We start from the raw sequence: 12,787 nt of genomic DNA on the forward strand, positions 1-12,787 counted from the left end.
CTTGCCACCGCGCCGCGTCGTTTCGTACTCACCAACCTTCACGCGACCAGCTTTTAAATCGCAATTTTCCACGCATAATTTCATACACGGTAACCGCAAATGAACTCCCTCGTTCGATAAGCTCGATCCATAGTACCATCGATCATGATTCTTCGAGCTCGCATCTTCGTGCATTCGCCATCCTTGCATATTCTCGTATATACAGGTATACAACTAAATAAGTGTACAATCGATAAAATAAAAAACAAATATTGGCTGGAATTTCAGAAAACACAGATACTTTCCACGGTCCGTTGAGTTCTCGAGCGTTTATCACAAATTACGCGCGGTTCCTTTCTCGACTATCTCACCGCTTACGCGTTAGGGTATGGCGGTGGCTGCGTGAAATCTAAATGGTAGCTATCGTAATAACAGACGCACCTGCCAGGACTCCGCGACCATTTTACCTACCATCCTACACCGATTTCTTATTTTCCATGCGAGCGTGGGCCTTTTATCGCGAGGCAGCTCTATAAAATAGACCGCGTGCAGAGCGACGAAGAACCGTAGCCAGCATCCCCAGATTCCGTTTCGAACGGATTTATTTTATCGACCGTGAAGACACGTGCGTCTCACCCTGACGAGTTTCATCGAAGAAACTTTTCCTGGCGATAGTTTTTGCCTTTACGAACGAACCCCACTCCATCGATGGCCTCTCTCTCCACCCCCACGTTCGCGCGCCACTTTCGAAGCCGGGGGAAGCGGATTTTGCCCACGTGCAGCGTCGTCCACCCACGGGGGCCGATACAATGAGAACCAGGATTTATGCCGCAACTCATGCTAATATAAAGGCCAATTTATTTCGTACACGTACGCAGGAGAGAGAGGACACTCTATCCTCCTTTCGATGTCATATTATTCTTTTTCCAGCATGCCGCGGCACCAGTTCGCAACACGGCAGCGAAATTTATACGCGATAACTTTGTACAATGGTTGAATTTATCGCGAAAACAATGTTGGACATCGAGGGGCTAATCCACGATCCCTTCTGCTTACTTTCCGTGAGTCAACGTTCACACAGATGTTGAACGAACGAGTTTCGCTTAATTTTTTTTCTCGTATGATCCTTTCGTACGATATTTGGAAAGTAACTTTTAGTGGTAAGGTGACAAGTTACAACTTTACTTTTAAATTCCGGATTTCGTCTCTTAAATTCGAACTTTCAAAGTTTAAGGGAATACACGGATCAATTACGAGCGTATATCGATAATCTTCTTTAAGAGAAAATATAAAGTATTGTATTTTCCTCGCTGTCCCTTACTCTTTCCCCCTACAAAATTAAGAATCGGACGAGGAGCGAGAGAATGGAATTCCCGAGTGAAGGTACGACAAAGGAAAGAATTGGATAGAAATCGTAAAGAATTCCGAAGCGCGGTGGGTCTTCGTGCAACGGATACGAAGGGCCGTTTCCTCTCTTACATACGTCCCATTCTCCGCATTCAGGTTCCAAGGGTGCCTCGGTAATTTATTTCCAGCGCATCGGGATCCTCGCATAACGACTGCAGTATTTGGTTAATATGATTTCCCGAAGTGGTAGTTAAATCTAAACGGAGGTCTTAACGTGGCGCTTACGAGTGTTATGTAAATATAGACGCCAATGGACAACGAACCGTTGGACACGACCAACGATATGACTAACTACGATCGAATATATCCTGCTTCGAGAAACTTGTCTGTTTGGGAAAGAAACTCGTTTCCCCGACAATCCCCAAGTACTGGGGAAATATCCTGAAACGGCATCGAAATCCCGGTACATATCTGTAAGGTGCGGACGACCCGAATGCACACGGCAATGCTAACGAAGCGAGAGCGGTCACCCTCTGCCTAACTAACGACCCAACCACTTTAAACTGTAACTTGTTTCGAACGTGTTGGCTGGCCCTACGTGGGCATCGAAACAATGCGCCTGATGGACAATACTTATTAGTTTCGGAGGTGGGCGAGCATGGTCTTCCTCTTTCTCCACGTCGTTGTACCCCATTGTACAAGTTGAAGGTATGAAGCGAGGCAGGCGAAACGCCTACAAGTCTGACAAGGTGCCAGCGCATCACTCCTGAAGTACACGAAACCGTCTGAAAGGCGAACAGCTCCCTCGAATAAAAATCCCACAACGAATTTCCCGACTCACCGCGATTAATTCCGGACCCTCCCCGTTACACCGTGCATCACCACCAACCACCTTGTTTAGACGGTACGATGTTCCTCCTTCCCTCCCTCGTGGATGTTCCTCCTTCCCTCCCTCGTGGATGTTCCTCCTTCGCTCCCTCGTGGATGTTCCTCCTTCGCTCCCTCGTAGATGCTCCTCGCGCGTCGTTTCGTCATTCTTTTTCGAAACGTTCGTGACCGACTACCGCGCAACCGAAAATTACTTATTTAATAAACCCAAGGCCTAGTACAGACGTTCTCGCGTCCACGCGGTATATCATTAAGGAGATTGTTCTCTCTCGTACAGCTGCTTATTGATAACCCTAATTTTATCATTAACGTGTTTAAGATTCATAGTGACGCTGTCGTGTCGGCGAGACAATAAGAGAGGCCTGCACAACCCTCCGCCGAAGACGCACGGAGGAACGTGAACTCGGGGGATTAGCCGGGGCATAACAAAGTCGATACCGCCGATCGATAAATCAAAGCTCGCGACCGGTTCGAGAGTGGTATTAAGCCCCTATCACATTACGCGGAAAATAGGCCGTCTCAACGAATATTTGGACCGCGACCAGTCCGACCAGTCCCCGGTGGGGTCTTACTAAGGATGCGTTCGCAGTACCGAATCATGAATAAATTTTAACGAGATTGCATGCCCGAGAAAGAGACCGAAAGCGAAGGCCACTAGCTATATCTGCTCGACGAAGAAGATAAATCAAGTCGCCTAATCAGACTGCTTCATCGAGCTCGGTTTTTGAGAAGTTATAAAGGCAACCCCTTTTAGCCAGCTGGAATAGCGAAACGATAATGCGTCTTAGTAAAAAATCACCGGCCTAAAATTAGATAACGATGGTTAAGAGGATTTTTCTTGGTCAACATCGAACAGGTTTGCAACACGATGTATTAAGAAGACGGAATGATTTTTGATAAAATCGCATCCGCAGAAATTCATATAAAATTACCACGTCGACCAGCTGACGAAAGGTTGCATCTACTTGTGTGGTCTAATGCGATTCTGGCTACCTAATCGGTGCTTTTCGGGGACGTTCGAGCCATTTTCGGCTACCAAGCCTAATGAATAGCGTTTAATTAAAGCCTATAAATCCGCACCCTTCCCGAGTCCTGCTTGGAACGGAACACGCGGTTTCACTGTAAGAAAAAACAAACGAGAAGGATCGAAAAGCTGTCGCGAGATGGTCGACAAGATCTTCAACCATACGATAAAATTTCAAGAATGTGTAGTGCTCGTTAAGGACACGGAACTTGGCCATGCGGTAACTTAGACTTCTGTTAGTGTTCGAGGAATCTTGTAAACGTTGTTCTCGATTAATTCGGAAATCTCTAAAGGCACTTGCCATTTACGCAGCGGTGAGCTTCGGAGATTCGAATGCGAAACAGAGACGAATGCGAATAGAAAGTAATGCAATTTGACGCGTAGGTACATGTGTTTGGAAATATGCCTCGAATCACGAGGAAACGACGGGCGGTTACATTCACGGAAACGTTAAGAATTATATCAGCGTTACAATTTATAATGGGCATACCGTCATTAATTACCTGCATCATCTTATCGGCAATTTATTTGATAACCTTCTACAAGCGAATGCACTTAATGAGCTGGGATGTTTAATAGTTTTTTACATGGGATAAAACCGGATAGAGCAACTTTAGAACACCTCGCCCAGTCGTAAAATCCTACACAAAGTCTCGGGGCGCAAACGTGATGACGCAATATGGGATTCTTGCAGGGAAAAAACAAAAGTGCGTTGCACCGAATAAATTCTGTTGGAACGGACGCTACGTACGTCGGTAACGGGCATCGTAGTTCTCAAAGTCATATAAGATCGCGAACACCGACGAATATTTATGCAAATGAAAGCGTAAAACGTTCGCGATACAATTTACTTGGTCGTTATCGTACGCTTTACTATCGTACAGGGTGCCCCGGTAAACCAAGGGAACAGTTAATGCGTCTTTTCATGAAGCTGCATCTAGGAAGAGACTTTTAATTGCAAACCGCCGTGCGCAACAGATAACGCGATTGATTTTTTTTTCACACCGTTCCCTCCCCTGGAAAGGATTAAACATCGAGTTCGTAGCGCGTTACTCGCAATCGCGCCATGATGTTACGCTAACTACCGATGCATAGATACTATTCATTCGTAAGTTTGGAGCCGCGCGTCGTTTTGCTCCGATTAAACTTATCAGCTTGCAACACATGAAACGTTCGTTCGCTGATAACGTTGTTCATAGATATGGGCGAAAATACCATTTACATGTACCCCTGTATACCTGTCCTGTATTTTACAGTGTTCCTCGTTTCATCGCAGAGGTAATTAATTTTTATATCTTTATCGATAAAGACGTAGATAAATACTAATAAATTGATATTAAGATGATTACATTCAAACTGGTCAACTCCAATTTACTAGATAATATTTAAATGGTGTAGCACGCGATTTCGAATTTCTGTTTCGCATATAATTCACAATTTCCAGGGTTACGTGTTCGAGCTATTCCGCGAAAAACAAAAATCGGTCAAGGGACCGATGTAATTTTTTTCAAACGGATAGCCTACCATCGGAGAATGCTTCGTGCACCTACGCAGGTAGCTGCACCCTATAAGTCAACGAAAACAGGAATCTCATGTTCGATTTTAACCGAACACGTTTAACAGTAATAAATACAACGCAGACCTGCAACGATGCAAACAGACGATTTTCTTCTTGGTCGAACTATTTTCGGGATCGTTGTAACCGGAAAATAGTTTCGTACCAACGAGAAACAGGATGCAAGTTGTTGCAACTCAGTGGATTGCAGTTGAATGAGCCTCGAGCAAGAAATAGCTGCCTAGCAGATAAAAAGAGAAAAAACGAGACAATTCCCAATGGACCCTTCTGAACGACAGCCAGCAGAACCAACATCGACATGACGATGAACGTGAATGTGTGTTAAGAAGAGAAAAATAGAACGATGTTGTTTTAACACAGATTCAAGCGTCGAAAGAGCTATGAACGACGTCGACCTTATCCCCCTGCCGTTTTCGTCATCATGTACCTTTTGTTTCATCTTAATAAAATGGATAAGTTCTTCGAAACGAGATTGGTCAGAAGTACACGAAATATTCTCCGTGGGAATAAAAAATGATAATGCACGGCAACCACGTATCCGGTATGTCACTCGGTGGACGGCTTGCAAACGAGTCGAGGAGAATCGATTCGACACGTTCTCCGGGAGGGTTGAATGAAGAAAGAGGAAGAAAACGGAACGGTAAGAGGACCCCACCCTTTTTGCGGCCTAGGGGCTCCACTGGTCCTTTTTCCTTTCTGAGAGCCACTGTGGATAATTGGAACCGCACCCACGAACTCGTGGTTCGAGTTCAGTCCTTGTAAATGTCTCGCTTTTTCTTTCTTGCCTCTCCTTCTCTATTCCATAGTCCTTCTCTGTATCATAAAATACCTTAAAACAATGCATGCGCCAGCAACAGTCACCCAAATAGAAATTCTTTGTGCTGAAAGAGGCAAGAAATTTATTTCCGTCTTTCGCTCTAAGCTTTCCTAAAAATACCTGCGCTTTGCCCAATACTCCATCGAATGGATATAATTTCGATGACGAACAAAATACTGCTATCATCGCCTCCACGTTTCTATACTCTGCCAAAAATCAATGTATGTGTACGTTTCTTCATTGTATCGCTCTATCTATCTATGCGAGATTCGATTAACAACAGAGCAACGTTAATGTATTTTTTTCCATGGCTTATTAAAATTTCTTAAAATTTCCCTTTGATTAATTATTGAAGCAAATGTTATTATCAGGTGGAAAGAGCGCTGATGATAATGACATTGAAAATTGTTATATTTGCGTAATATGTAAAATATACGTTCACTTATTTCATACTTAAAATAAAACATTTGCAAATCGTTATGCGTCATTTGGACATGGAAATGTAATAATTTAACCTTTTTTATACGAAATTTCTTAGCTTTTCTTTTCTTTTCAGAAAAATGTCTTTGACTACAGCAATATGTCGAAGATACGTATTGCGTTGCAGCGAATTAGAAAAATCGGAGACCCATATAACGAATCATATTTGTGCAAACCATCCGATCTGTTGCGATCTACCAGACAAATCAAATATAGATTCTCAAAGCACAGAGAAGTTGTGTATGAAGTAATATTATCCTAATAATATATCAAAATACGTAATGCATCGTAATGGATAGAGTGTGTCAGGAATTATTATTTCAACAGGGATAATATTTCTGTTTGTCAAAACGACTTATCGTCGACTTGCTACAATGCATCGACCGAATCCAATTCACTTTCCAATGAACAGGAGGACAATTCGATGTAACGTGCATGACTAATATTCAAAAGTTAACATTTGCTACAGATTCATTATTTTTAATTTTTCATCGTAAAAAAGCTACGATACGAAAGAATCATCCGCATCGATCTGGAGGCCGCTCTCAGCGTGTTACAGCATGCCAGAAGAATCAGATCCTCTGGTCAAAGAACTGCTTGAACAACTTTCCAGGTAATATTTCCATCGCGATAAAGAAACGCAAAGAACGAGAAAATGAAAAAATTAGACAATATGGTTCACAGAACGCGATACACGAACGAGTCTCGCAGACACTGGGAAATGATGGTGCACTGCGAGAGGGCCGCGTTTCCAAGGGCGGCGTTGAATTTGCCTCTGCCCTCGAGGGAGGTACGTATATCACCGGAGGAAACCCGGCGAATTCAAAAGCCGAGAACTCAATTAACCCGAACGGCTAGAACTCAATTACGAATGTCGGTCGGTGAGAACGTGCGGTGGCTGGTAATTAAAAAGTTATTATGCCCAGGGCCGTTTCTACTGGCATTTGTACTCAACCGCGATGAAAAACTCACATCCCTACCAGAAACAAGTGAATCACGCTCTGCTCGTTACATTGGCCAAGTAAGAATCTTATAGTGGCTTGATCAAACCGATTATATCGTTTATGTAATCTTTGATCGGTGAATTTAGACGCTTGTATAATCGATGCGATTGGATTTAAAGAGTAAATTACTTCTTTTTCTACTATTCATATACAATAAATCTAAGCTTCATGAATTATAAAGTAAACCATTGATAATAGTAAATTATTATTGCAATTCGATGTTACTAAAAACTCAATTATCTCGCGCTTCAAGCAAAGTATAATAATAAAACAAAGAATACAGTATATGGAATTATCGAATATCTCTGATTCAAAAATATGTTTTCGATGCTATAGACTTCTGTATAGCCAAAAAAGCAAGAGGGGTATGAGCGTTTGGGCAGAATTGATTCGGCTACAAACGTTTGATCGAATTGGCCGGAAGAATTTGATAACTCGTCTAGAACGACTCCTCTAGTAAGTCGATATACTATATATATGTAGAAATAACATGAACTTTATAACAAACGGTAATCATATAAATTTTAAATTTAATTGCGTTTTTCAATTGCGTCGTGTTATTGCAAAACATGTACACAAAATTGTAAAATACGACAAAAATAAAACTTAGTCTATATGTATATCATACATTGTAGTAAACAGATTAGACTAGAATCTATTTGTCTGGAAGGTCTGTCGTTAACGCCAGACGAAGGTGTACGGCTACTATTGGCATTATACAACTCCCGTAAAACAATGAGACACGTATATTGTTGGCACGCGTTCGAGAAAATGGTAGGCCTCACGGTGGATCCTGGTGATCACAAACAATCAAGATTTTATACGGACAAAGAAATCAAGATATGCGACTGGTTTCGCGCCATCGGCTGCTTGGAGTTTCTCACCACTTTATCTGTAAACTACGCGTACATAGCGACACCCACGGGAGATCTACTCGTCAGTTTGGCCAAGTAATTAGATTCACTACTTAAACCCTTCTATTATTTTAATCGTCGCGATAGCACTCTACAGTTAAAAATAATTTATTCATCTTGCCTACGTCATCTATTGTAATAGTTACGAATCGTTTGTAAATGTAAATATAATATTACGTATAATTAATGGTGTCATTAAAAAAACATGCACTTACCTTAAGATTCAATCGTAGAAAACTTGGAACAAATTGGCACTGGTTACAGTTATTGTGTTCAGAAGAAGAAATTATACAAAAAGCAGAAGATGAATATGATATTGAAAAAGTCGTAATACCGGACAGCGCTTGGAGAGCAGCACATTTTTGGGCACCAGTACTGAAAGTACAATATGCTATTAGTATGACAGAATTTCATAATGATTAATAACATATCAAAAATTAGACGTACATAAATACATATATTTTTTTGCATTTTTAGTAGGAATACCACGATATGATGTCCATAAGAAATTTTTTACAAAACATACTCGAATCCATACTTTTGCACTATCAACGAGTATCGATTTGAAATTTCGACAGCCATGGTATCTCGATTGCACGATTAAAACACTTTGCACATGGTATTCGGATACTCTAAGTAATCGAAATAATGAAATTATTTATACTTAAAATAATTAAGCATTTTGTATTTTTTTATCGTTTTAAATCACTTTTATCATCGCTATTTCAATTCGTAAACCGCAACTAAAATTTGAAGCGCGAATCATTGTACGCCGTCTACGAATAGTTCATGGTACTAACTCTCTTTATCGATAAGTGATATTTCGATTATCGATATCAATTATACTATATGTATTTGAATTACTTTTCATGTTTCTATAATTTTTTAATTATTATACGTTAGATAACCGTTATTACTATTATGTAGTATACTTATCCCTGCAATTATGGCACAATCGACAGAATTTGGATGATCAACTAAGACGACTCTTTATTTACTTACCATCACTTCGTGTTTTTGAATATATCGGCGAAATTCGAACATTGAAAACACTTTGTGCTATGTGCTGTCAAATACGATCTGGTCATTGCAGTAATTATTTTATATACACAATATAAATTAATATATATCGGTGTCTATCAGTCTTTGTTTTTCAGATGTTTATCGTGTTAATATGCAACTTCAAGATGTTAATGGTTTAGATAAAGAGAAATGGATAAAGAGCATAAGGTGTATGATGGCTTGTTTCAAATGCGATTTTGATAGAATGGGTGTTGAATTTAATATCGATTTTTATTGTTGTTGATCAAAATTCATATATTCTTAATCGGAGTCACAAAAATCGAAATTTCTGTTTCATTAATGACATTTATATAATTATTTGTGCAAAATAACATAACGTTAACGTCTATAATATGCACATTATAAATGCAAAATAGAAATTACTATTATAGTAATTACTATTATAGCAAATAAGCTAGTCCTTTAATATATATTATTTTGTTTCCGTTGTTTCTTGTTGTTCGAATTTGGGATATTTTTCTTCAACCTCGGACCATGTAAGTTTACCATTAGATAGATCTCTTACTATATCTGGAATCTCGTCCAACTGTAATTCGAACAATAACTTAATTTTTGTAGACTTTGTATTTCTATTTGTATTTGTATTGTATATGTATTTCTATTTGTATTTTAAAAACTATAAAATGCCTACTCACATTTATTCTAACTTGTCCCATGCTGTCTCTTTCACGGAGTGTAGCAGTATGAGGTACTTTTAAAGTATCAAAATCTATGGTGATGCCAAATGGTATTGCAATTTCATCTGTCCGTGCGTATCTACGTCCGATACTACCAGAAGAATCATCGACTTTATGCGAAACGTCTACTTTAGTGAGATTCTGAGCTGTGTGTGGAAAACAACGCTTAAGTAAGTATTTTTTCTAAAATATATCATATTTTGAAAAGTTAGAATACATACATAGTTGTTTCACAAATGGTACAAATTCATTGTTGCCACTGAGTGGTAACACTGAACACTTTAAAGGAGCTACGATTGGTGGCAAACTGAAATAAGTTCGTTTCTCATCTCCTTCTCTTGCTTTAAAGTTGTGTTCAAAAATTGCATACATAATACGACCAATACCAAAAGATGGTTCAATTACATATGGAATCACTTCTTCTACATGTATAGTCTTTTTATATTTTTTTATTTCGATCATATCTTTTGTAATGAATACTGTGGTATCATCTGGAAGTGATATTTCAATTTGTCCATATAAGTTAAGGTCACTTTCCATAGCACTAACATTACTTGTGCTTGAATTTTCCAAAGTCTCTAGCACGAATTTACTATCTTTTTTGAACGTTTTTCCAATAATAACTTTATTTGGTACTATTTCGAGCTTTTCAACAGTTGCTGGTACTGGCAATTTTCTTTCTGCTACTAATTTTACTCCAGTAGCTCGTGCATGTTGCTCGAGATCATAACAAGAACGATCTGCACAACCAACACATTCTATCCAACCATAAGAAGTTAAACATTCTGCATCCCAACAATCACATGCATAATGAGCTATTTCATTTTCCATGTGTTGACGGAAACGTAATCTTTTTGGATCAATTCCAACTTTAATTAAAAATAAATAAATTCTACCCATAAAATATGCTAAAGTTTCATTCTTTATAATTTCACGTGACACAGCCTCACCTAAAGTTATATACTGTGCACCCTTTCCATCCATTTGATTCAGATCAGTATATAACAGTACACTTAAATCTTTAATATCATCAAATTTAGGATGATCTCTTTCATCAGGATAATAAAAGTATTCTATTTCTGCCATAGTAAATTCTCTTACTCTTAATAAACCAGATCTAGGAGAAATTTCATTACGGAATGCATTTCCAATTTGGGCTGCAGCAAATGGCAGCCTGTCTTGATTAAAACTAAGCAGTCGTTTAAAATTTACAAAAATACCTTGTGCAGTTTCTGGTCTTAAAAACCCTTTCACAAGCCCAGAAGGACCAATTTGAGTTCCAAACATCAAATTAAATTCCATTGGTTCTGTTAGATCATTCCCAGTAATAGGGGACTTTATATTGAATTTGGACATAACTTCTGCCATTTTTTCCTTAGTCATTCCATCTAATTTAGTAATAATATCTTCACATTCTCTGCTTACATTTTCATTAGTTTTTTTATCACTAATTACTTTTTCTAAATGTGATTTAATCAAATGATCCAATCTAAAACATTCTCCAGTTTTTACATCTTTCACCATTAAGTCGGCAAACCTTTCCACATGTCCAGATGCTTGGAGTACAGGTTCTGGTGTTAAAATAGAACAATCTACTTCTAACATTTGTTCTTCTAATATGAAGAAGCTTCTCCATGTATTTAGTAGATTTGTTTTAAATGCACAACCCATAGGGCCAAAATCAAATTGTCCACTAATTCCTCCATAAATAGCAAATGATTGGTCAAAGAAAAATCTACGTTTTAAAAGATCTTCCATCCTTGCCCTGTCAAATAATATTGTTTGTGAAAAGGATAGTTCTTTCTCTTCCAATAACTTTTTTCTATGTTTAAGCTCAGCAACTGCTATTTTGATGTCCAATTCTGGAGCACCATTAGACTTGAGTTTTCGCACATAGTCACCCTTTAAGCATAAAAAATAATGATATTACAATACTAACATATAACATGTAAAGATATTAACATTAAATAAAATGCCATAATCAACAATTGCAATCAACAATTTTTTCAATTGCAAGTTCTACGACAATGAAGATTACATATCCATTATATAAATATATTAAAATCTATTACATGTGTGACTAAGTTTTCTGTTAATAACAATATATCAGCCATATGGAACTTACCTGTTCCTTAACACTATCCCGAAGAGGAGACAATATTTCTTCCACCTTTGGGTCTGACATATCTTGTGTAATCTGTATTTTCAGTTTACGATTCTTTTTTGTTGTACCCCACTTACTGAAATCGGCTAACCTAACGGTGACAGTAAATCTCCGAAATATCTGTTTATAAACTGAGTTAGGCTCACATAGGTTACGTATAGCTCTTCTACAAAGATGCTGCAAGTTACAGGAGACAAACTGCATTTACGTTTCTTTTCACTTTCACAACTTCCAAACGCTTGATTGCGATACTGATGCCCTCTACTTCAAATAACCACGGATCTTAGTTTTACATAATACAGTACTGTTGGCGGTAAAATTGATGAAATTTAAAATTATATAGCGTGTTCAAAATGAAGAAAATATATAAAATTAAATTTTAAGAACTTACTATCAAGTAACGTATAATTTTTTAATATTTCTAATATTTTAAATTATTTATAACTCAAACAAGCTACATACATATATTTATAATTTATAAATAATTAATACGTATTTCTAAATACTGCATAATATCCCTTTTTATACTTTTATGAGATGTAATGCCAATATAAATAAAAAACATTTTTTATCTATAACGATATTTTTATATTTTTTCATAAAGAATATATTTCAAAACAAATAACATTGTATAGAATGAAAAAAATAAAAAATACACAATATGACGCGCGTACGCAAATATAAGTTTATTGTTTTTTTTTTTTTTTTATTAAATTAGTGTAGTGTTATCAAACTAACTTACTTGTTACAAAAAAATTATTTTTCTTAATTTCGAACGATTTTATTTTCTTTGTACACTGTAGCATGGTTTATAGAAAAATTACAATCAGAGAA

General features: G+C 37.9%; 2 protein-coding genes across 2 annotated transcripts; one reads left to right on the forward strand and one right to left on the reverse strand.

Moving 5' to 3' along the window:
* The first annotated feature begins 6,879 nt into the window (after positions 1–6,879).
* On the forward strand, positions 6,880–9,656 carry LOC138184795 (uncharacterized). The gene is made up of 7 exons (XM_069123095.1): positions 6,880–7,132; positions 7,452–7,571; positions 7,751–8,065; positions 8,263–8,426; positions 8,507–8,665; positions 8,957–9,121; positions 9,187–9,656. The coding sequence occupies exons 1-7, from the start codon at positions 7,071–7,073 to the stop codon at positions 9,333–9,335; spliced, it is 1,134 nt and encodes a 377-aa protein (XP_068979196.1). The 5' UTR covers positions 6,880–7,070; the 3' UTR covers positions 9,336–9,656.
* GlyRS (glycine--tRNA ligase) lies at positions 9,320–12,214 on the reverse strand. Its single transcript, XM_069123093.1, has 4 exons — positions 11,915–12,214; positions 10,011–11,691; positions 9,748–9,935; positions 9,320–9,638 (listed from the first exon to the last, which is right to left on the reverse strand). Exons 1-4 carry the CDS (start codon positions 12,155–12,157, stop codon positions 9,525–9,527), a joined length of 2,226 nt encoding a protein of 741 aa, XP_068979194.1. The 5' UTR covers positions 12,158–12,214; the 3' UTR covers positions 9,320–9,524.
* Positions 12,215–12,787: the final 573 nt, after the last annotated feature.

Source organism: Bombus flavifrons, chromosome 11 (assembly GCF_040668555.2).
Source record: "Bombus flavifrons isolate JBK064 chromosome 11, iyBomFlav1_principal, whole genome shotgun sequence".
Classification (NCBI taxonomy): domain Eukaryota; kingdom Metazoa; phylum Arthropoda; class Insecta; order Hymenoptera; family Apidae; genus Bombus; species Bombus flavifrons.

What these genes read in the sequence shown, in the direction of transcription:
- GlyRS (XM_069123093.1), bottom strand. Translation starts at nt 12,157, where the DNA reads ATGCAGTTTGTCTCCTGTAACTTGCAGCATCTTTGTAGAAGAGCTATA. An exon ending in GGGATAGTGTTAAGGAACAG is followed by an intron (nt 11,692 to 11,914) that starts GTAAGTTCCATA and finishes TTATGCTTAAAG; the next exon opens with GGTGACTATGTGCGAAAACT. An exon ending in ACCATTTGTGAAACAACTAT is followed by an intron (nt 9,936 to 10,010) that starts GTATGTATTCTA and finishes TTCCACACACAG; the next exon opens with CTCAGAATCTCACTAAAGTA.
- LOC138184795 (XM_069123095.1), top strand. Translation starts at nt 7,071, where the DNA reads ATGAAAAACTCACATCCCTACCAGAAACAAGTGAATCACGCTCTGCTC. An exon ending in CTGCTCGTTACATTGGCCAA is followed by an intron (nt 7,133 to 7,451) that starts GTAAGAATCTTA and finishes TCGATGCTATAG; the next exon opens with ACTTCTGTATAGCCAAAAAA. An exon ending in CGTCTAGAACGACTCCTCTA is followed by an intron (nt 7,572 to 7,750) that starts GTAAGTCGATAT and finishes CATACATTGTAG; the next exon opens with TAAACAGATTAGACTAGAAT.